This window comes from Scyliorhinus canicula, chromosome 2, assembly GCF_902713615.1.
Source record: "Scyliorhinus canicula chromosome 2, sScyCan1.1, whole genome shotgun sequence".
Lineage (NCBI taxonomy): Eukaryota > Metazoa > Chordata > Chondrichthyes > Carcharhiniformes > Scyliorhinidae > Scyliorhinus > Scyliorhinus canicula.
Genome location: NC_052147.1, coordinates 145,042,090 through 145,067,521, shown reverse-complemented (window position 1 = coordinate 145,067,521; position 25,432 = coordinate 145,042,090). Strand labels below are relative to the sequence as shown.

The 25,432-nt window shown below is 46.9% G+C and overlaps 1 protein-coding gene across 2 annotated transcripts in view; it reads right to left on the bottom strand.

The window, feature by feature from the left end:
• The window catches only part of usp40 (ubiquitin specific peptidase 40), a 194,934-nt gene that overhangs the window by 40,451 nt on the left and 129,051 nt on the right, over positions 1-25,432 (bottom strand). The window contains exons 18-22 of one of the 2 annotated variants that reach the window (XM_038787466.1): positions 24,877-24,934; positions 22,541-22,594; positions 22,080-22,168; positions 19,527-19,613; positions 1,124-1,160 (exon numbers count right to left, since the gene is read on the bottom strand). In XM_038787466.1, the coding sequence (XP_038643394.1) occupies positions 1,124-1,160; positions 19,527-19,613; positions 22,080-22,168; positions 22,541-22,594; positions 24,877-24,934 (325 nt within the window). The remainder of the gene's footprint in view (positions 1-1,123; positions 1,161-19,526; positions 19,614-22,079; positions 22,169-22,540; positions 22,595-24,876; positions 24,935-25,432) is intronic. The other variant, XM_038787473.1, reaches the window with a different exon arrangement.

Genomic DNA, 25,432 nt, shown 5'->3' with positions numbered 1-25,432 from the left:
AGCATTGATTTAGCACTGACTTCAAAATCTTTATTAACTTATCTTCCTACTACTGAATGTTTAATACTATCTGAAATAATGTTGGTTCCCAGTGATGAATTGCAAATGAAATTCTGGTAATCTTGTGACAATTATGCTGCAAATTAAATTTGCTGCATGGATGTCACCCTGTTTTACTGAATGGTGAATGGACTTTTGCACAATGACACAGCCATACCACTTGTCTTGGAATAATGCATTCTAGGTGGTAGCAGACTAGGCCCTTTTCACATTCACAATGTTTCATACACAGATTAATCCCAATATATACTAGATTACTCCATTTGTTCTGAAAAAAATGTAGAAATTATAGCACTTTGAAATAGTCAAACAAAATGAAGATTAGGTAACGCAGGATGAGCAATATAGTTTACCTTTCAACCGAACCAAGTGTTCTAGCTTTCAATCACAACCCTAAACGTTGGTCCCTCAAAGCAGCATTTAAACAAAAAAAGTCAGAAATCTGGACCATTACTCATAAATTTGTGGTTTCACATCTCACTTCAAGCAGAATCTTGAGGAAAATACACCTGTCACTCTGAAGCCTGCACTGAATCATAGAATTTATAGTGCAGAAGGAGCCCATTCGGCCCATCGTGTCTGCACGACCCTTGGAAAGAGCACCCTACCCAAGCCCACACCTCCACCCAACCTTTTTTTTTGAACACTAAGGGCAATTTATCATGGCCAATCCACCTAACCTGCAAATCTTTGGACTGTGGGAGGAAACCGGAGCACCCGGAGGAAGCCCACGCAGACACGGGGAGAACATACAGACTCCGCGCAGACAATGACCCAAGCCGGGAATGGAACCTGACACCCTGGATCTGTGAAGCAACTGTGCTAACCACTATGCTACCGTGCTGCCCACTGGAGGCCATGCAATCCATTGTGCTAGTGTTGTCTCTTTGAAAGAGCTACCCAATTAGTCTCAAACCCTGTTCATGACACTGCAAATGTTTTTCTCTTTCGCGTTTTAACCGTTCTTTTCCTCAAACTAAGGCTCAAAATATTACAAATGAGTCTAGGCAGCTATTTAAGTAATTAAGGTACATGCTGAAGAGACACCATAATTCTAATATACCTGTTAATCCAGCTTTCTCCAACATCAGTTTCAAGCACTGGAACAAAAGAGACAGCAAACATGAATGAAAAGGCATGTGATACAACAACAACTTTTACTGATGTAGCACCACTATCGTTAAATAGCATTCCAAGATACTTCACCAGAGGCGCATTGAAGAAAATGGATTATCAGACAAATGAGCTATTCAGAGGAGTAACCAAAAACCTCGTCAAAGTCACGAGTTTTATTCAAAAAAAGATGAAGGTAGAAGGACTTAGGGAGTTACTGCCAGTATTTGGGGCATATGTAGTTGAAGACACAGTTGCCTATGGTCGGTGAAGCAAAGGAAAAATTTGTAAGAGGCCAGTGTTGAGGAATGGGGTGTGTGTGGTTTGGGCTGGAGGATTTGGAGAAAATTGAAAGAAAGGAGTAGGGGTGGTGAAATAGGTGATATCATGAGGATGATACTCTGGTGAGAATTTTGAGTTTGAAGCATTAGAGTACCAGGGACCAGTGAAGATTGGAAAGGACAGCAATGATGGGATAGTTGGACTTGGCACAGTAATGTTTTGGAGGAGCTGCAATTTACATAGGATCAGAGAGGGAAGAGAGGGTGGCCAGGCAGCGACTAATAAACTCCATTCTGGAAGCCGACAGAAAATGCTCCAAGGCCCCAATCGTAGAGCTGCTGGTGAAGAGGAAAAAGCTGCAAATGGACTTTAACCTGCTATCCACCAGGAAAGCGGTGTACCAACTCCGCCAGACACGGTGGACCTTCTACAAACATGGAGACAAGGCTGGCCGCCTATTCTCTCACTAGCCACGAGGGAAATAGCGCAGGTGAAGGATAGCAGAAGCAAACTGGTAACAGAACCAAAGTAGGTCAATCACGCATTTGAAGCCTTCTACCAGGGACTGTACACCTCCGAGCCCACCAGCGGGGTGGCGGGTATGAAACAGTTCCTAGACGGACTGGAACTACCAGTTACGGGGGAAGACAGAAGGGGGAGCTGGAAGCACCAATAGATCTGGGAGAAACCATGGGGAGCATCAGCTCCATGCAGGCTGGGAAGGCACCGGGACCCAACTGGTTCCCGGCGGACTTCTACAAACATTTTACATCAGTCCTGGCCCCACACCTAAGGGACATTTTCGCAGACTCGCTGACGAGGGGCACACTCATCCACATGCTAGCGCAGGCCACAATTTCACTGATACTCAAAAAAGATAAGACCCGACAAATTGTGGATCATATAGACCCATTTCAAAGCTGAGTGTGGAAGCGAAAATACTCGCAAAGGTCCTGGCCAAAAGGCTGAAGGTCTGTGAACTAGAGGTGGAGAGGACCAAACGGGCTTTGTCAAGGATAGGCAGCTCACAGCGAACATCAGGAAGCTGTTGAATGTAATAATGACCTCCACCCCAGGAGAGAACACCGAAGGTTATCGTCTCCCTGGATGCAGAAAAGGCCTTCAACAAGAGTCGAATGGAAGTACCTCCATATGTTTGTCTAGGTTGGCCTTCAGGCCTTACAACACCATGGGACATTGATGCTGCTTGTGGAAATTGGAATGGTTTGGGGGCTAGGAGCGGGTTTCATTGCCTGGGTGAGACTCCTGTACAACGCTCCAAAAGCAACGTCCGAACTGACACCACCAGCTCTGAATACTTTCAGCTACAGAGAGGAACAAGGCAGGGCTGCCCCTTGTCCCCACTCTTGTTCGCGCTTGTGATCAAACCCCTGGCGATAGCCCTGCAGGCTGCAAAAAGTTGGAAGGGCATCCGGAGAGGAGACAGAGAGCACAGAGTTTCACTCTATGCAGATGACCTGCTTCTTTATGTCTCGAAGCCACAGGAGGGACTGAAGACGATACTGTAGATACTGAAGGAGTTTGGAACCTTCTTGGGCTATTAACTTAACCTGGACGAAAGCAAGGCATTCCCAAATGGGGGAGGGGCTGAGCTGGAGGGGCTCCCGTTTAAAATGGCCCAGAACAGATTCCGATACCTGGGAATCCAGATAGCCAGAGACTGGACACAGATCCACAAGTAGAACCTGACCAGCCTGGTAGAGGAAGTAAAAAAGGACCTACAAAGGACCACTCTCCCTGGCGGGGAGAGAGCCGACGATCTAGATGAACGAACTGTTGAGGTTCCTCTTCCTGTTTAGATCCATACCAATCTTAATCCCCATGGCCTTTTCCCAAAATGTAGACAGTCTAATCATGGAGTTTGTGTGTGTGCGTGTGTGTGGTGGGGGGGGGGGGGTTTACAAATGGAGGAGGCCTCCTGCAAAGTAACGACCATCCGGGCCCTGGCCACAACAGCAGTTACATCCCCCTCAACAAGATACACAACGAGGCCAGTGGTAGCGGCCCACAGAGAACGTGGGTCCAACTGAGACAACACTTCGGGCTAACTAAAATGTCACTCATGGTCCCCATCTGCGGCAACGCAGATTTCCCCCAGCCATACTGGACAACACCTTCAAAAGATGGAGGCAGGATGGAGGCACACTGAAGGTCAGGGACTTTTACATAGGGCACAGACTGGCGACACTGGACGAGGATGTGGGAACTAACAAAAGGACAGGAAATGCTACACCTCCAAATAAGGCATTTCCCATGCACGGAGACAGTGGGGTACCCCAGGGTCCCAGAAACCACAATATTAGAGGACTTGACAGGCACAAGCAGCAAAGAAGGGGAACTCTGTGGGAAAATGTACAGTTAATGGGCAGAGCTCGAACACCACTGGACAAGACCAGACAAAAATGGGAGGACGAAATGGGGACAGAGGTAAGGTGGGGACTCTGGAGCGGAGCACTGAGCAGTGCCAACTCCACCTCCTCCTGTACAAAGCTCAGCCTAATGCAGCTCAAAGTGGTGCACAGAGCGCACCTGACCAGAACCCGAATGAGCAGGTTCTTCCCGGAGGTGGAGGATAAATATGAACGGTGCCAGAGGGGCTCAGCCAACCACACCCACATGTTTTGGATTTTCCCCAAGCTTGCTGGGTTCTGGACAGCCTTCTCCAAGGCAATGTCCAAGGTTGTGGGGGTGAGGGTGAAGCCATACCCAATAGTGGCAATCGTCGGGGTATCAGAGCAGCCAGAGCTGCACATGGAGAAGAGGGCTGACACCCTAGCTTTCGCTTCCCTCATCGCACGCAGAGAATCCTGCTCGGCTGGTGATCAGCAGAACCAGCCACAGCTGCAGACTGGCTCCCTGACCTTGTGGAATTTCTCCACCTGGAAAAGATTAAGTATGCCATCTGAGGGTCTGAGGAAGGCTTCCTAGAAACTTGGGGGCAGTTTGTCAGCCTGTTCCAAAACCTGTTCGAGACCAGCTACAAGGAGTAAGTTAAGAATAAAACAAACAAGATAGATGAGGAACCAAAGGACTGCGCAACATTGGGGCGGGGGGCAGAGAGAGAGAGAGAGAGAGATGAGAGAGAGAAGAGAAGAAAAGGGAGGGGGGGGGGGGGTAATGTCTCAGACTCTGACCTAGAGTTGGAGACTTCAGATCGTTCCCCATTACCATGGAAATGTTAGATTAAAAACTAACATCTGGATGCCCCCCTGAATCCCCAACTATCACCTCCAACCAGACGAGACTTCCTCTCCCCACCCAACTAACCATTTACCCACCCACACACCTATTCATCAAAATTCAGACTGGATCTTTAAACTTATCATTCAGCAGCTACTGCTGTAAAAAAAAGGGACCAGTCTGTCTTTCATGGTATATATCTCTCCAACAGAGTTCCCCGATGGACGCTGTGCTGCGCATTTCTATAAAGCCAGAATTGGAAGACCCACGAAGAAATGGGCAGCTATGTTGAGTTGGGAGAATATTTGAGTGCAGCAATAATCTAATCATTGCCGCTGATTGAAAGATCCAGACTAATGTGCTTCTTTAATATTATTGAGAATGCTGCTGCTTAGCAAACTGCTCAATTCCACTGCAACACCCAGTCCAGAAAATCTACCCTGCATGAAATGAGTTGGGTACTCTCAATCCACTACCATTTGGTACGGAACCCAGCATGTTCATAATCTTCCACAAATTGGAATCTGTCCTATAAATAGAAACCATTACAACAATGCCCTCTGAGCTTGCGTAGAGGTCTTACATCAATGGAAACCTCATTCATTTTTTAAATTTAACTTTATTTTTAATTACACTTACCTTCCCCAATAAAAATTTCACTCTGCCTAAAGGGAACATAACCTAGGTCCTGCTTTGATGCCAACAATGTGGCGTCATACTAGAATCTGTGCCATATCCTAGCTGACATATTATATAATGCACAATACAATGATGAGAGAAAACAAAGACAAAAATGAGTGGCTGAAGGCAAAATGCTCCAAAGATTTTCTGACAAGGAATCATGAAATTGTAGCACTTTTTATGATATGTAATGAATGTGAATGCTTTTCAAGGCCACTTCCAATGGATAGGATTATTCGACTTCAAATGGGTCACACATTCGAAACGTCAACTGTGTTTCACTCTCCACAGATGTTGCCAGCATTTTATGTTTTTATTTCTAATGGTAGAAACATTAATTTTCCCTTTGTTTACTTTCTATTACTGCCATGACTATGCATTGACCTCAGCATTTCAACACATGTACGCATTATAGTGCATAGGCTATATCTAGGCATCAACAGTCTTTTACAAACAACTTCAGATCAAAAGAGAAATCATTAAAATAATCTGGTCAGGTTCATGAAAGAGTAACTGGGTGGTCTGCTCTAAATACTGGTAGCAACCTTATAATGACCACTGCAGTTGATAGTGATTTAATTACTGGATTTTCTCACCTATTAACGACTGAAAGATTTGACCGGCAAACCTTTGAACATTGTCTGACCATCGTGAATTGTAAAATTACGCGGTGAATGCAGTTGGGCTTATTTTTGCATTTCTTTTTAAATATATTTTTATTAGAGTTTTTCCATTTTTACTACAACACACCCTCAAAACTGGTACAGTACATTATGATCAGTAAACCCGGCACTTCCACATATACAAAAGATAGAGAGGCGGTGTAATAGGGTGGGGAGAAAAGGATAAAGAAAGAAAACATGGCAAAGTGGTGCACACCCTCACGTCTAGTATCTTAGAGGCGGAACTACATAACCGACAGAAAACCTTGTGAGAGAAGTCTGACGCTATGAGTATTTGAGATAGGGGCCCCATACCTTTTGGAATGCATCCGATTTGGATCAGAGTATACAGTTAGAAATTCCATTGGGATGTATTCCATAATAATTTTATTCCAATTCTGAACAGAAGGAACCTTATTGTTAATCCTGGAACAAAGGATAGACTGCTGTGCTGCAAATGTTAGGATAACGATTAGCATCAATTATCTTCGTGTCTGGGAGCTCCAGAACAAAAACAAAGGATCAAACTCTATGGCCATATCAAATATATGCTCAAACTCTTTAAGTATGCCCAACCAAATGGATTTTATTTTGACACAGACCCGACACAATGTATATAGTCTCCACTCACTAGTTTGCTTTACATGATGATATAGTGGGGCCTATTCTATGTCGTAAACTTGGTGCAACATGCAGACGGTGCAATATTTTAAGCTGGGTCTGTCGTGTTGTTCACCCTGGGGTAACACAGACTGCAACTGAATGCAGTTGTACTAGAAAGTAGACACCAAACTTAGACGTTGGTTCAATACGATTTATTGAACTTCTGTAAGTGCACACAGCTTGCTGTGGGTTGACACTCTACTAATCTAAGTGTGCTAACGATAACTAACTAGACCAGACTAGCTCTGTGCCACATGTAGAAGGTGCTAACTGATATATACACCCTGACTGTCACTAGTCACCAGTGGAAAGAGGCAGAGTACTGATGCCTTGTGTGTTTTATAGTGGGAAGCCCCCTCTAGTGTTTTGTCTGGTGATTGGTTGTGTTCTGTCCTGTTTGTTGATTGCTGTACTGGGTGTCTGCCACTGCCTGTCTGTATCTCATTATGTGCATGAGTGCATATTATGACAGGGTCCCCTTCATTCTATTACAGACCAAGATTCTATTGTCATTTCTTTACCAGATAGTGCCCCAAGTCTTCTCATAAATATTCATTGTAAAATCTTTTTTCAAAGACCGTAGAGTCTCAAGCACATTCACACAGGATCAAGAACATATGTCACAGAACTTGTCTGTAGATAACAATATTTTTCCACTGGGGAGACACGAGTATCATGTTGCAGAGATGTCTTATCAGTAATAACATTTCAAAGTTGCAGATGTCTGAAAATGGAGCAACTTGGGACGTCATATTGGTGAAACAGTTGCTGAAACGATGACAAGGAAGCACCCCAAAACATATCCCCCAGCCAATAAGTCCTCTAACTTTCCAAATATCTACAAGACCTGGTGGGAAATCTGGGCTACCGTGAAATTAAATCTACCATGGTCCATCCTCCATGGTCTCAGAGTGTTGATGATTATTAGATTCTCACATTTATTCGACACAGTCCTAAAATCCCCAAGAAACAACACTCTTTGAATGACACAAATATGGACCAGACGAAACAGTACCCAGGGGATTTCGCAGGCCAATGAAGGCCTCTGGGTGGAGAGAGATAGTGCAGAGTGGCCCTCTAACTTTCCCCCTGGAACGCAGGCACCTTGGCACTGCCAAGCTGGCAGGACCACTGGCAGGGTGCCAGTTGCAAGGGTGCTTGGGTGCCAGGGCAGTACTGCCAAGGGTCAAGGTTCGTGGGGGCCATGCCGATGAAAGAAGGGTGGAGGGGAGGTACGAAGGATGGTGGGGGGGGTTACTGCACGGGTATGAAGGGGCCTCTTGAAGGTTGGGGGATGACAGGTGGGGGTCTTGGAAGGGGGGGGTTTGTAAGGGGATGCATTGTCCATAGGTGGAGGGTGTGAGGCCCACAAGCTCATTCAGATGAAGCATTCTTTCAAAACGGCGGCCAGAGCTGCCCAGGTGATGAAAATAATTCTGTGTGTGCAAATGTAGTGAAAACCTCCCCAGGGTCCAAAAAATTGACTAAGGGTGCGATTCAGTGGTCTTGTTGTGCTTGAGTGAGCACAAAGCCAATGAATAGTGGGAGAAGCGAAAAACGAGAACCGCAGCAGGCGGCAAAATCATTTGCGATGCAACTGGCCTGCTCCGGTAGGCTGAATCAGGATCCTACCGTAGCTTGGCAAGAAACCAATAATCACCACTTGAGCCCTTCTTCCAGACAATTAACGGGAGCCACAGCATATCCAGCGGCCTCCCAAGCAAACAGTCACACTGGCATTAATAGTACTCCTTTTTAAAAACGTGAATCTGCCGAAAGGGCTGCTGCGAGGAGGTGAGCAGCCATCTTCGCTCACAGGCAATGAGCCCATGGAGCACTGAACTCATTCTTCCTCCGACCTCAGTTTTCCAGGTCGTCAAGGAATTCTGCCATACCACGCATCTGCCTTTCCATGGATTATAATTGGTCGCCTATTGAGGAAGTTGTATTTTCAACAGTGTTAATTATTTCCTCCGCTTCATCAAGCCTTTTTCCCTGTTGTGTATTCATGTTTGTTCCTCATTGGACCAAGGTCACTTTAAGATTCTGATCACATGATATATTAATTACATCATCGGCCGTTTGTGCGGGCAAATGGGCAATCTATCTTAACAGCCTGTAAACACCTTTCCAATAAAGCTCGTTTGTTTGTTCCTTCATGTCTTGCAAGTCTGTCCTTTAAAAACACCAAAAACAAACTGATGGCACGGAGGTTGGAACCATGCTGACAGACTTCCGGAGAAGTAAAAAAAAAATAGAGAAAATTGTTGATCCATGTGCAGACATCCAAAAAGTATTAAGAAGCTGAAAATTTCACTACACCAAAGCTGGCGATGGAAAGGTGCCAAATATTGATAGCAGCCATCGAAGGAGCCGAAATTTAAATGTTGATTTCAGAGGGAACAACATTGAAAAGTACCTTAGCATGTGCTCTGCCCAGAAAGATTTGGAACAGTACAGGGAGCACCCTGAGTTCTAAGCACCCTGCAACAATAGTTTAGAGCTCAGAAGGAAACAGGCCCAGCTCAGGAGTATCATGTTCAAAAATGAAGCAGTCATGCCAAAAGATTTCTGCCACATTGTGTTAAGCAAGACTTTTCCATAGCAAAAATTGTGGGATTTTTGGGACCATACGATGAAAACACAGTGGTGGAGCTCATGCCCTGAAAGATTCAATTACTTTGTCCAAGCAAATAAGTTTGTAGCAGATATGTTGTCCCAACTTTCCTGAATACAACGGGATGGGAACATTCAACCTACTGCAAGGTCCAGTGCAGCCAGAAAATCTGGCTCTAAAACCTATGCTGAGATTGTGGAGATATTGCAGGGCCATTCTCACCTAAACCTTTGGTCATCGCCGAGAGGTTCAGGTTCCATAAATGTAATCAACAAAATGAATCACTCACACAGTTCATTGCTATTTCGAAGAAATTAGTTGGATATTGAGAATTTGGAGATGTCTTGAACTACACCCTTAAGAAGCAAAACTATCCGAAAAGGTCATTAACAGAAAGCAACTTAAACCTAAGAAATCGCGATCTCTATGGAATTAGCAACTAAGGAAGCCCAACAATTGGGTTTGAGCACTGGCGTCCATAAAATGCCAGATGAGACCGGAACACAGACACAGGTTCAAAACTGCTACCAATGTGCAAAAACTGGGCAAGCTACAGCAGACTGCTGGTAGAGACGCAAAATGGAGGAATTGTGGTAAAAAGGTGCACATCGAACATCCGTGTTGGAGAATGAAGCAACAAGAAAAAGCAAGAACCAAATGTATCAAATGAAAAACCGGATAATGTGAAAAGGGGGCGAGAATGGATCAGTCACAGTCAGATAATGAACTGCCAGGGAACGTATTCGCCACTGCGGGCGCAACACCATTACTAGGCCACTCCTTTACTGAACAGACAACCAGTGAAAATGGAGGTGGACAGTGCAGCAGCAGTTTTATTGCTACCCAAAACTGCTTGACAAGATAAACTATGACATATCACCTTAAAACCCTGAAAGATAATACTAAAAAGCTAATACTGGGGAAGTGGTTCTGTTCAGGGGTCGTATCGATGTAGATTTGTCCCCACATGTCGTTTAAAGTAACTATCCTGCCCTAATGGGAAGAACCTAGCTTGTGCGAATCAAACTAAACTGAGTCAAGGTGTATCTCATGTCAGATTCCGAAGTAGGTCCGCCAAAGATTTTAAAGAAACATGCCATTGTCTTTAAACAAGAGCTGGAAAGCACGAAGGAGATCTCAGTCAAGCTAAAGGTGAAGCATGAAAACCAAGCAGGATGCTTAACGACTAGGTCTGTGCCAGAGGCCATCAAGCCCAAGGTCGAGGCAGAATTAAAGAGGCTGGTTAATACAGGGGACCTTGAAGCCATTAATATAAATGATTGGGCCATGCTGATAGTACCAGTGATGAGGAAAGATGGTTTGGTACGCAAATGTGGTGATTTAAAATCACTATCAATCCGGTACTAGATGCAGAGCAGTACCCATGCCTTCAATTGATGATTTATTTTGCTGGGTTGACCGTAGTCAAGTTTATCTTCAGATAAATGTGGATCCAGATTCACAACAATATTTGACAATTGTGACACACAAAGGGCTATTCAAATATAAGACTTCCATTTGGCATCATGTCTGCATCTGCGTTGTTCCAATGTGCCATGGATCAAATTCCAAGCAGACTAGAAGTCCAGTGCTACTTAGACAACATCTTAGGTACTGGAAATAATGAGGAAGAGCATCTTCAAAGTTTAGATGCTACGCTCCAGAGACTAGAAGAGTACAGACTATGAGTACAGAAGGATAAATGTGAATTCTTCAAATCTTCTATTGAATACATAGAACACGTCATAGATGCAAAGGAACTGCATAAATCGTCTTCAGCAGTAAAAACCATAACTGCGGCACCTGCACCTCAAAACAACTTTGATTGTTTTTGAGCTTATTAAACTATTATGGAAGGTTTGTCCCTAATCGAGCAACTATTCTCAAAACAGAAAATCAAAACGGGTGAATCAATGCGAGAAGGCTTTCATACAAGCTAAGCAGGCATTACTAAAGTCAGAAGTTCTGACACACTTTGATCAAAAGTTACCCTTGCAACTGGCTTGCGACGCACCACTTTACGGGGTGGGAGCAGTGGTTTCTCACAGAGACGTTTGCATCAAGATTCTTGAAAAACTCAGAATTAAACTATGCACAGCTAGAGAAGAAAGCTCTAGGCATCATTTATGGAATCAAACATTTTTACCAAACCTATATGGAAGGAAATTTGCTATACGAACGGTTCAATTACCTCTGACAATACTTGTTCACTGGCCGGCTTAAACCGGCCAGCGTGGAGATCCCTGCCCGGGTCCCTTTCCCCCTTGCCCGCCCCTAGGAAAGCCGAGAGATCCCCTTTTAGCACACAAACCCCGCATATCCACCTCAAACACCTCATAGAGCCCTCACTTCGAGTGAAAGTCCCATCATTTCCCTTGTCCAAATATATACAACATTGCCTCCTTTAGCCAATACACCTGCACGCAGTGAAACAAAAAAAAAGAAGAAAATACAGTCATGAGGTTACATCGGCTCATGGCCATTTCTCAATTTCTCAGTTCTGCCACAGTCCTTCTGCCTTCGCAAACTCCTCCGCTGCTTCCGCCGTTCCAAAATAAAAGTCCTTGAGCTTGTAAGTCACCCTCAGCTTCGCTGGATATACAATGCCGCACTGCACCTTGCCAATGAACAGTGCCCTCTTCACCCTGTTGAAAGCAGCCCACCTCCTCGCCAGCTCCACCGTAAAGTCCTGGTATACACGTATACCAGCTCCAGCTCACTGCACCACCCGCTTGTGCTTGGCCCAGCACAGGACCTTCTCTTTCACACTGTACCTACGGAAGCAGAGAGTCACTACCCTTGGCGGCTCACTCGCATTTGGTTCAGGCCTCCACGACCGATGAGCCCGATCCAGTTCATATCGGGAGGGATCCTCCCTCTCCCCCAATGGTTTCACCAGCATCGCAGCAAAATACTCAGTCGGCCTCGGCCCTTCAACTCCTTCGGGCAGCCCCACAATCCTCAAAATCTGTCGCCTGGATCTGTTTTCCAGGTCGTCCATTTTTCCTCGCAGATCCTTGTTAATCTCCATCACCTTCCGCATCTCCTTCCCCATTGAGGTAAGTTGATCATCATGCTGAAATAATGTCTCCTCCACTTCCTTCAGCGCCTTCCCTTGCTTCCGCACCTCTGCCACTGCGCTCGCCACCGCCGTCTTCATCGGGGAAATCGCCTCCTCCACCAGCACACTCAAAACCTCACTCATCTCCTTCCTCATTGTCTCCATGGATTTTGTAAACTGCCTTTCGAATTCCGCAGCCATCAGCTTAGTTATTTCTTCAGCCGTAAGCAATGAGGCCTCCCCTGATGCTCCAGCCTCCATTTTCCTTGGTGACCGCGCGATGACCTTTCTACTCCCCGACGGACTTTCAGCTGTTTTCACAGCCGTTGTTTTACTGGTCCTCGACATATCCCTTCCCTGTGCTTTCTCCTGACCTTCACCGCCTTCGCTGCCCTAGAACCGGGCATCAATCCCCGACAATGCTGTTCCCGAACGGGAGCCCTCCAACGCGTGGCTGCCTCCCGCCCGCCGTCACCTGAAGTCCCCCTAAATTATGATTGTTAACGTTATATTGTGTTTCTTTGCAGCAGCCTCTAACGTGAAGAGCGAGGAAAGTGTTGTGTATTCATGTTTGTTCCTAGTTGGAACAAGGTCACTTTAAGAGTCTGATCACATGACGTTATTAATGATGCTATCGGCCATTTGCACGGGCAAATTGGCAGTCTGCAAAGCCTGCAAACACCTTTCCAATGAAGCTCTTGTTTGCGTGAACCTCCGTGGTATCTGAGCCTATCTTTTAAAAATACCATATACCTATATTCTGCAGCTTTCTAGTATGAGCACTGATATTTTGTGCTAACAGATCGGGATTCTCGTTAATGACCTTAATAATATTAACTGCCATTAGCCGCAATGCTTTTGAGAGTGCTGGGACGACTGCCTGTTCGCTCATTAAGCCGCCATGTTGAGGAGTCGGCTCCACCTCAGTCACTTAGACTGCTCTTTTTTGTCCGACAATTTGTCCAACTTAATATTTCTAGGCATTTTGTTGCCAAGGTTTAGCCAGAAATCTCCCAGGGACATAATATGGAGTTTTAGCTCCCGCATTAGCTAAGTGCGAGCTGTGTGACGCGATAAACAAAAGGATTATAGGCTGAGTAGTGCCAGGGCTTACGGAAACACAGCTATTCTCGAGTTCACATCTGTGACCCCCCCCCCCCCCCCCCCCCCCCCCCCCCCCCCCCCATCCCCCATTTTTGGATTCTAAATCGAGCAGTCACCTGATCTGGTTGGTTTCCTGACTTTCCAATTACCTCATCAAAAAGGAACAGCATATGAACCCTACTGAAGTATCAGTAAGACCCAAGTGATGAGAGCAGGTTGTGCCGCCTTCACACGACAGCCAGCATGAACAGAGGATCATGTCATGTAGTACGAGACTCAGAGCCAGGGAACGCTGTCATCGTTGGGGTTCTTTTCAGCTTCAGTGATTTTGCGTTCAGGGAAGGCTGAAGCCCTTTATTCAATCCCAGTCACTTGAGTTCAGGATAGGGTAACAAAGATAAGGCAGGCTGTACACACTGGGGTTTGATCAACAGCTTAATTGATTTCTCCTCAAGGTGATCCTCAAAGGGCCAAACTTCAATAATCAGTTAAAACAGTGTCACTGCACAATCTGGAAATTAAAACCAGCAACTTGTTGGAAGAGTACCATCACAGTGCAAACTACTACCTGCTAACAGCTCACCAACTGAAATCCTCAGATCTTGGAACCTCTGAATTGAATCCACAGTGAGGAAGGTTTTGTGTTTATAGGTCTGGTTTAGTGGAGTGAGGGGAGATGGTGTTGGGCAATGATTCGACACTCGGGGACTGCAGCACAGCACAACTCAACCTCAAGATTGATTAGCTCGGAAATGTAATACATCTAGCCATCCAAGCACTCTGATTTTAAACAGCCCTTTTGTTCAGAGGAGGATTCCAGAGGCTGACATGCAAGGACTGATGCATTAGTGCCTCAGCCTCAGACCAGTGGGCAGAATCAGCCAACTGTGATCAATGGCCCGTTATTCTGGTAATGTCCAAAGCAATCAGTCAGCAGAGACAATGGGCGGGATCAGGCACAAGCAGAACTAAACCTGCGCTCCTCAACTGAGAGGTGAAGTAACAGACTGTGACAAAATCGAACAGGCAGAAATCTACCTTTCGGCAAAAATTTCACACCGCTGATAATATCCTGGACTATCAACAGAGAATAATAAATACCTGGGACAGGAAAGCGATGGTATTACGTGGAATCTAGAGTAGAGAAGAAAACAACTAATGGAAGGTGGAAGTTCAACAAATATCAATGAGGGTAAAACACAGTGGGTGCAATTCTTGGAAAGGTTTCCAAGTGTGGTAGCGAGCGGTAATTGCCACGAGCTTCCCGGCGCCCAGCCCAGCGAGGCCGGCAACGCTATTCAACGTTGATTGTCCCACTTAACGAGGTCTCAAGATCTTCTCACCCCAAATGCCAGCATGCCGGCTGATTCGCCGGGACCGCGCCCGTCGGAGAGGGCCCAGACCGGTGCTGGACTTGAGAATCCACACCTCCTTCGAGGAGTGGGCCCTGGAGGTGACCAATGTGACCGAGGACAGGGCGGTCAATCACGGGGTGGCTGGCGGACGTGGCAGAGGTGAGGAACCACCGGGGTCCACCCAGAGGTCCTTTAAATTGCCTTACTGACTGACCAATGCCTTCCACTGACCACATGTCCATTCTCCAGCAGGTCCTCCAGGCAACAGCGCCAACCCGTCCCGGGCGGCCCTCTCTCCTGGCCCCGAGGAGAACACCTCGGAGGAGAGCTCCGAGGATGCAACTGTTATAGTCGCGTTACAGCTGCCATCCCCACCCTCCACCAGCACAGATACACACACCGTGATGGAAAATGTTAGTCGACAGGCTTCGGGGGCACAATCTGGTGAGCATCACACAGTCGCTGATGCATATCTGGTGGAGGCAGGAACCCCCAGGCGAGACAGCAGTCAGAGGGCTGCTGGAACCCAGGACCCAGCTGGGTCCCAGCTGGATGCTGAGCCTCTGGAACAGGGTTAGCCGGAGCAGATGGAGATGATAGGGAGCGGCCGGGACATTCAGAGGGCGATCTCAGTGTCACTCCACACAAATCCATAGCCGATTGGAGGAGTCCTAGAGGCTACCACCGCAGGAGATAGCACTGGCAATGAGTGCCACCGAAACTAACACTGCTAGGGTGGCGACTGCATTGGGAGAGCCTGGTGCACAACATCGACACCATGAGTGAAGATGCTCAAACTATCGCTCAGTTGGTGACAGCCATGCTGAGGGTCTCGACAGAATGTCTGCCTTGCAGGGGATGTCATCCAGTACCAGGCCGACCTCGATGAGGGAATGCGGGACATGTCCCACTCTCAGACGGGCATGGCTGAGGTGCTGCGGAGCTTCTCCCAGTCCATGGCCCAGTCACTGGAGGATGTGTCCCAGTCACTGAGGAGCATCGCCGAGTGCCTCGACAGTGTTGCAGACATTGGGGACCCGCGAGGGCTGGCAGAGCCAGATGATGCAGGGGCAGCCGGGGCTCGAACCAGCTGCCCCTCCCTCCCAAGATAGACCCCAGGGCCCGATGGGCACCGAGCAGGAGGAGGGGGCACTGAGTGCCAATCCAGGCCCGTCCCATGAGCGGCGCTGGTGGCCAACTCCCCCGAGTTCCACCCCTCTGATGCGGCCATGTCTCGGGATCAGCACACGGGACAGGGCAGCACGGCTGTTCATGTGCCATCGACAAGTGAGCCAGGGCCCTCCAGACCCAGAGCCCCCAGAGGACGCCTGTCAGGGGCACCAAGACCACAGAACAAGGTAAGCAGCTGGCTGGCTGCACCTCAGATGTGCATCCTGGGAGAACACCAAGTAGTAGTGGTCCAGCTAGGAGAGCCAGGCACGTTGTGGATCACTGAGGGCACTGGGGTAGGGGGGTGTGGAGAATGTGGTTTGGGAGGGTGGAGGGCGGCACCATCGGGAGTGGGGACCTGTATTGAACAATACAGGCGCACAACCAGTAGGAAGCCTGTCACATTCTTCTGCAATGCATCACTGTGTGCAGGTGAATGGTGTGACCGAGCACTCAGCAGACAGACGGGGGTCAGACTATGGCCTAGATTGAGGAGCACCAGCACTCAGCTCTCTGCGAGTTATTATCACCTCCCTGCCCTCAGCAGTGACCCGCTGACAGTGCTGACACAATCCCGGTAGCCTGGAGTGATGTAGCACATACCCTGGGAGGATGGGAGATGGGGATGATGGATGGGTACGGTTGCGATGATGGACCAGGCCACGTTCTACGTGTATGACCCTCCTTGGCCCTCCAGGCATGCCGGACCCTCACCGCTGCCGCCTGTCCTGCAGCCTCCGGCTGGGCCTCAGGTTCCTCCCCGGCCTTGTCCTCCAGCCCCTCATCATCCTCGTCCTCGTCTCCCTCGGAGGTGGTCACATGTTCCTCGTCACCAACCTCCAGCTCGTTGGTCCGATGCTGTGCCAGGTTGTGGAGGACACAGCAGACCACAACAAAGAGGGCGACCCTCCAGGTGGTGTATTGCAGGGCACCACCGGAGCTGTCGAGGCATTGAAACCGCATCTTTTTTTTATTATAAATTTAGAGTACCCAATTCATTTTTCCAATTATGGGGCAATCCACCTACCCTGCACATATTTGGGTAGTGGGGGCGAAACCCACGCAAACACGGGGAGAATATGCAAACCAACCTGGGACCTCGGCGCCACGAGGCAGCAATGTGCCACCATGCTGCCCATTGAAACTGCATCTTAAGGAGTGCGATGCACCGCTCAATGAAAGCCCGGTTGGCTGCATAGGCCTCGTTGTATCGGGTCTCTGCTTCAGTCTTCGGCCTTCCTACAGGGGTCATTACCCAGGTCCTCAGCCGATACCCCTTATCCCCCAAGAGTCAGCTGCATATCCTGGGGTGCTCCTCAAAAGGACAGGGATGACCGACTGCCCCAGGATGTAGCTGTATGCACACTCCCCGGGAAGCATGGGCACACATGCATTATCTTCATCTGGTGGTCACATACGAGCTATATGTTGAGTAGGTGCAACTCCTTTCTGTTAACATAGGGCATTCCCAGATGGCCCGGTGACCACAGGGCGACATGCATGGCATCTATTGCCCAAGATCTGGGGCATCCCAGGTGATGGCGAAGAATCCTGCAGCCCAGGCATCTTGCTGAGCCTGGTCCATATCAAGGATACAGGGCATTCGTGACCTGTCGGACGCACCTGTGAGCTGTAGAGATCGCAAGCAGGTCCCCGCTTGACCCTGGAATGATCCCAAGGCATAAAAGTTCAGAGTTGCGGTGACCTTGACGGCCACCGGGAGCGGGTGTCTTCCTCCTCCACGTGGTGCCAAAGCCTGATGGGGCTGGGTCCTTAGGGTGTGAGGTGAGTCCAGCACATGGGCCGCTGCCTCAAGCATCTGCAGATGCTGCTGCTCCCACATTCTCTGGAGTCTGGCCGCATTGCGTAGCACCAACGCCACTCGGACAACCTCTGCATCCAACAACAATGCCTAGCGTTCAATATTTGTAAGGAATTGGGAGAGCGTGTTCGACTGACAAACAGCAGTGGCTCCCACCCTGAGACCCTCCATTCCTCCACTGATCCCCCAACCCTACCCGGAACGCCCTGCCCATGCACATCCAGCCGCAGCTGGCCACCCTCACCAGACCCTGCATCTTTGCTCACAAGGTCAACCTGATTGGGCGCTGGTCCCCTCCCAGTGGTACTCACCCACCCTCGGCCGTGGACATAACCTTCTGAGCTGTGTCTCATCCCCTGGGATTTTGGATGTTGGTTGCCGCGTGTGTGGTGTTGCAGGCACAGTGCCTAGGTATCACGGTCTGATTGTGATGCTAGGCATTGACTTCCACATGCTACATAACCTGCCCATCCATGGGAACCCACTTGGGTTGTGTGAAGTGCTCACTTAACCATGACTGCCAATTCCCTAGAGGCTATAGCCTTCAGCTGCACGACCAGAGCCCTCAGCAGTTGATGGCGGTTAGTGGTCAGTGGGGCAAGAGATCGGTGGGGCAAATAGGCAGGGACAAGGGTTTCCCCCAGAACGGGTGCACACAATCCAGGGGTTGGCATGGTGGGGACGTGGGCTGTTGCCCCCTGGTTGCTCCCCCACACCCACCCTCGCATGGCGGTCCACCCCTGTAGAAGTTCCCCACTTACCATTGATCAGAAACTGAACTGGAACAGCCTAATAAATATTGCGATGGCAAGAGCAGATCAGAGGCTTGTGATTATTTGGAGAGTAACGATCTCCTGACTGCCCAAAGCCTGTCCACCATCTACAAGGCACAAGTCAGGATGCTTGGATGAATGCTGCTCCAACAATATTCAACAAGCTTGACACTTACCAGAACAAAGAAGCCTGCTTGATTAGCACCTTATCAACTATCTTAAGCATTCGCTCTCTCCACCACAGACACAGTGTCTGTAGTATGTAGCATCTACAAGATGCAATGCAATAATTTGCCATGGCTCCTGCAACAGCATCTTTTAAACTCATGACCTTTACCACTTCATTGACTAAAGACAGCAGATGTGTGAGAACACCACCACCTGCAATTTCCTCATCAAGGTTCAAACTGTCCTGACTTGGAACTATATTCCTGTTCCTTCATAGGCATGGAGTCAATATCCTGGAACGCCCTATCTAGTGACTCTGTACATACACTACGTGGATTGCAGCGTTTCAAAAAGGTGGCATCCCACCACTTTCTTAAAGGCAATTAGGAATGGACAAAAACTGCTGACCTTGCATTATTCGTATGCCATGAACGATTAAAAATTGAAAATTAAGATACACATCAGTTATTTAACTGAATGGTGGACCAGGCTCAATGGGGTAAATGGCCTACTCTTGGTCCTATATTCCTCTGAGTGACCTTTCCTAAAATAGTTGCACACTGCTCTGTATTCAATAAATGTTTGTATTTATCAAACTTTGAAAAAATAAATAACTGTCATTCAACTAATTATAGGTATTAAATATACTTGCTCACATAGAAGAGCAGAATATAGAATTTATTTTTCATGCAGATTCCATCAGTGCGATGCCATGACTTGAAATTCATACACAAGAACATTGCAGTAAAGTTGCAGAAAAACCTCCGGTGGCGTACATTTGCCCATATATTTACCTCTCGTACAGAGATGAACTGTTCTACCACAATTTCCATTTCGGGGCTTAAGTGAAGACTGTCACCAACAGAAAAGTACAGGAACAGCTAAAGAGAAGTTTAAAAAAAAAATTTAAATAAGCGATACAAAAGTACATCTACATCGACAGTCAAGAGTGGCTGTGGCACAAAACCTTTGTAGTTGGCTCCACATCAGTTATTTCTCCAACAAGGAAAATGAAAATGAAAGGCATTTTGAACCATCCTTGCGTTCAAAACACCTGGGTGTAAGGCACAAGCCACCAGCCTACCTACTAGATTCAGGGAGCAGTGCACTCAGGGAGCAGTACACTATGCAGAGAGAAATTCCATGAAAATAATTTAATAAATTTAATCCAGTACAATTAAAATGTATGGAAAAACAAAATAGTTCAGGTTGATGTGTCATATGTGGGCGAGCACCTTGGAAGTTATGGCCATAGAATGAGACTGATTCAACAACTGAATATGTTTAAAAACTCCCTTTCCTCCGGCTCTGTATTTGCTTAAATGCTGTTGAACAGCTGAAAGGAGTTAGCTCGAAGACATTGGGTTCTTAAAAAAACAGATGCCACACTGGGAAAGTGGAAATGTTGGTATTCTGGGGCGGCATTCTCCCCTACCCGGCGTGACGGAGGGTCCCGGAGTAGGGGAGTGGCGCCAACCACTCAGGGGGTTGGGCCTCCCTAAAGGTGGGGAATTCTCCCCACCTTTGGGGGCCAGCCCCGCGCCGGAGTGGTTGGCACCAGAAGACTGGCGCAAAAAACCGGCGCCCCCGGCAGCGGGGCTGGCCGAAAGGCTTTCGCCGGTCGGCGCATGCGCGATGTGGGGTTCTCTTCCGCTTCCGCCATGGCGGAGGCCGTGGCGGCCGCGGAGGAAAATAATGCACCCAGGGCACTGGCCCAGAGTCTGAGCGGGGGGGCCCCGATCGCGGGCCAGGCCAACGTGGGGGCACCCCCCGGGGTTCGATCGCCCCCCACCCCGGGGCCCGCTCGCGCCGCTGATCCCGCCGTTCCAGAGGTGGTCCAAACCTCGGCGGCGGGAGAGGCCGCCCAGCGGCGGGACTTCAGCCCATCTGGGCCGGAGAATCACCGCAGGGGCCTCTCCGATCGGAGTGGCGAGATTCCCGCCACATCCCGGGTGGCAGAGAATCTCTGCCACGGCGGGGGCGGGATTTTCGGCGGCCCCAGGCGATTCTCCGACCCTGCTGGGGGTCGGAGAATTTCGCCCCTGGAAACCTGGGATGAAACCTTGGGGCAGCACGGTAGCATGGTGGTTAGCATAAATGCTTCACAGCTCCAGGGTCCCAGGTTCGATTCCCGGCTGGGTCACTGTCTGTGCGGAGTCTGCACGTCCTCCCCGTGTGTGCGTGGGTTTCCTCCGGGTGCTCCGGTTTCCTCCCACAGTCCAAAGATGTGCGGGTTAGGTGGATTGGCCATGCTAAATTGCCCGTAGTGTGCTAAAAAGTAAGGTTATGGGGGGGGGGGTTGTTGGGTTACGGGTATAGGGTGGATACGTGGGTTTGAGTAGGGTGATCATTGTTCGGCACAACATCGAGGGCCGAAGGGCCTGTTCTGTGCTGTACTGTTAAAAAAAAAGAAATAGTCTGAAAGGCCTTTACATCTTGTGAAATGTAGTCTGCTCTGTGGAAGCACAGGTTTGGTCAGCAAATTACCATCTCATTTATTCTTTTACGGTAACTAAGTTGTGGACAAAATATATGCCTGAAAAGGAGGGCATGGTTTCAGAATGTTGTCAAGAAGAGATTAAAACACTTTAAAGCTGAAGACAAGCCCGTATGCAGTTTACAAGCAAGAAACCGCACTAATTGGCTGCAAATTCTAAACATTTGGTAACTAAAGTTGAAAACAAAAGAGATTGACATCCTTTCTGATGAAAGGTCAATTGACCCGTAAACTTAACAATTTCTATCCACAGATGTCATCTGATGTACTGAGTATTTCCAATATTTTTTGTTTTTGCTTCAGATTTCCAGCATCCACAGTATTCGCTTTAGTTTTGAGGAGTTTTTTCAATTGGATCTAGCATTCATACAAGCAGACCTGTTCAAATGACACTTGAGCATTGCCATTTTATTAGAATGGTAATTTGTCAATCAAACTTGTGTTTCCACACAACAGACTGCATTTCACAAGATAGATTTGAATAAAGGTCTCTCAGATCATTTTGATCCAGTACTTCCAGAATATTACCTCTACTGGCTTCCCCTTGCAGTATCTGTTTTAATTAAAGAACCCCATGTTCTGGCCTCAAATATTTCTTGGCAACCCCTTTCAGATGTTGATCAGCCTCTATAAATAAATGTTTCTGTACTATCTCTCATAATTTGCACAGTACAGAATTTGAGGTTTATTTTTGAGTCAACATATGGATACATTAATAGATTAAACTTAACACTAGAAAGGACTGATGCCTAATTAAGAATATATTCTTGACAATGATAGTTTGAAATGGAAAAAAGCCAAAATATACCTGCCAAAATATACAGAAGACAGCCCTGATCTCTCTTCTTACCTGTGTCTCTGTGGGAGTATGGCCAGGAAAAAGTGCTAAGCTGCTTCCTGTTTTCAATCCAATGCCCTTCACAGTCAAATCTTCACAAACTATAGATGAAGAAAAGAAAAATGCATCAATATTTAAACAGAAATCTTGGAGCCAGAGTTGCAATGGGCATGGAGAGGTGATAGTGAGGGCTGAAAGGGAGAACCATGAATGGATCATAAATGACTCTTTGACACAGAGTCATTGATGATTCATTCATGATTCTCCCTTTCAGTCATCCAGACTCGAAATGTTAGCTCCCTTCTCTCTCCATAGATGCTGTCAGACCTACTGAGATTGTCCAGTATTTTCTGTCTTTGTTGCATGACCAAGAGGTAAAACTGTTGTGAAGTCAAGAATTCATTCAGGTCACCAGGACGGTTAAAAGGAAAACCTACCTGGTTCGCTGCAACTGTCTTGAGGCAATCACCCACCTGGAGGGAGTAGTTTTCCAGTTCTGTCAATTGGTCTCAAACAGGTCCCATCTTCTATAAAATAGAGAAGAGGTGAATTAACCAGATCAACATGTGGCAGCTGTCAAGAGACACACTAAAAACAGACCTTTTCATTTGGATTTACTTGAAAAAAGATTCAATTTATACCTCTACTTCCCAACTGCTAAATGTAGAGCTGAACCGAAGGTCCCATTAGATTTCCAGTCTGTGCTTAGCTAACGGATTGCAGAAAGAAAGCTAAGAAGCTTTCACAAAAGTAACCCAAAGCAACTTACAACCATTTAAGTGTTATAGTCCTGAAAGCCAGTTAGTTAGAAATGATACTGGACTTAATTTTTATTCAGTCTTATATTTATTTACAGACTGAAACATTATAACCTACTAATGCAACCCCTAACAATTTCAGTAATTGTCCCTTTTAACTGCACAAGTAAAACACCGATTGATGCCCTCCTTGTGCATATTGGTAAACACGATAAATATACAATTAACATGAGACACTTCTGAAATGTAGTCACTATTTTAATGTAGGGAATGCAGCAGTCAATTTGCATACATGGTCCTTGTTATAACATGCCTGAATACTATTGGCTGGGAACTATTGGGTATCCCATAATATATTTTAGTTTATTGACAACTCAACAATACAAAAAGAGTCAGCATCATGCAAAAACAATTTAGTCGCGAAAAACAGTAATATGCCAAAAAGCATTTACACGGTACAAAAGCCACCAGCTCTCAAGGCAGCACATACACACAACCACTCCATCCCCAATGGCAGCCCCACATCGGTGGAAAGGCGCCCAACGAGCAGCACAGACCACTGGAAAAGGACACACCGATACGGGGCATGGCAGAAGAGAGGGAGAGAGAAAGGGGTCTCCCTTTACAAAAACAAATACAGGGTAACCACAAGAAATCCAACAAACAAGTAAATTCAAGTCAAAGCTGCCAGCACTCAAAACAGTGCACGCTCCCCACCCCCACCCTCCCCCAGCTCCAGTGAAACCCCACGTCAGTGGAGGCGCCTGCAAGCAGCTCAGTGTACCGGAAAGGGACAGGCAGCGCATGGTTGAGGAGAGAGAGAGAGAATACCCCTCCCCATCACTAGCACCAAGAGGGACCCCTCAACCTCCAGTGCACAGAGCAGTAGGGTTGCAACTGGTGAGCACCCAGCGCTAAGTGCAAAATAACAATACACAACAAAAATCCAATAATAACCATACAATCCCCCAACAATAAAACACAACCAACATCAGTACAAGCAGTACACAGTCAATTGGGCCACCGCCCGACTGCTCTCACAGTCCCAGCATCCAGGCACCATCCAGTGTAAAACTGCAACAGCATGTCCATTCCACTTCACTTTCAACCCGGCAGCAGGCCAACCAAGACGCTCCACTCCAAGCCAATAAGCAGAAAGGCAGCCAGTGGCAAGTACGAGTCCCAGGCAAGCATTCTCCTCTCTCTGCCCTACAAGCAACTGGCAGCAGCAACAGGCTCCCCATTCCCTCCATTCAATTGGTCATAGCACCCCTTGCCGTAGTCCAAGTTTCAAAGTCCAGAAAAGGCATCCAGCATATAAAATAGCACACCAAGTCCAGAAGCAGGGTTACAGCCAGAAGCAGCTGTACCTCTGCTGTATATATATATATATATATAAAATTGTTAACAAATTTATTTTCTTTTGACTCTGCAAACTTGTGCTGGATTCTTTGTGCCCTCAAAAAAGTCCTACAAACAGCAATGCAACAATGATAAGATAATATGGTTGAGCAGGCTATCATAGTGATTTAAGTAATACCCCTAAGATTATGCAATCACTACCTATTGAAGGTAAAAGCGTGCAGATGCCAGGGAAGGCAGAAACCGACTGGATGGGTCTGATTTATGTACAGTTCAACAGCTTGAAGCATTCAAATACGTCGGTCCCAAGGTATCTTTAGGAAGAGGACATTTTTACCCATGAGCAATGTTTAGGGAGATCAACTAGTCAGTAATGTCGTACTTCCGTAGTATGACATGTAGCAGTAGAATTACATTTATTCAACACCCTGGTTCCTTTCTGTGGTATCAAACTGCATTGTTAAAAATTCTTTGGCTGCTTGGACATGAACAAATCCAGCTCCAATCATTGTTCAATAGACTAGGGGCTTTTCACAGTAACTTCATTTGAAGCCTACTCGTGACAATAAGCGATTTTAATTTCATTTCATAAGATTCAGTTCCTATCATCCAAGACTAGCTGACAAGTTATCTCAGGGTCAGGGGTGGTAAGAAAATTGCCATAATAAACTAAGGTTTACTTTATTTACCTTGTTCATCTTTCAGCTTCAGTTTTTCAATGGCATGAGCTTTGATTTCCAAAATTAACTGGAACAAAACAAAAAAGTCATGCTACCTTGAACAAAGAATCACAATAAACAATTTGCACTTCCCCAGCACCTTCAACACAGTGAAACATCTAAGGGGCTTCATGGAAGGATTATCAGACAACATGGGACACTAAGTCACAAAGTCATATCAGGACAGATGGCCAAACATTTGATCAAAGAGGCAGGTTTAAAGGAGAATTTTAAAGCAGAGATAGAGAGGTTACCTTTGTGCCATTACATTTCATTCAGAAACTGCATACTTATATTTCATTTTACAGGGTTTGTTGATATGGGTATTACTTGTATACTAGTTTGACATAAAATTTAAATACAATAGTAACTTTGCAACAAGTCATAGTTTCAGCAAATATGCTATTTGGATGCGAATAACGTACTTTCAGAGCATGATTCATTTAAAAAAAAAGGGAAATTATATACCAACCTACTTGCCTGTACAGGGCTGGTAACAAATAAACCCTCCCTACTTTAGTCAATG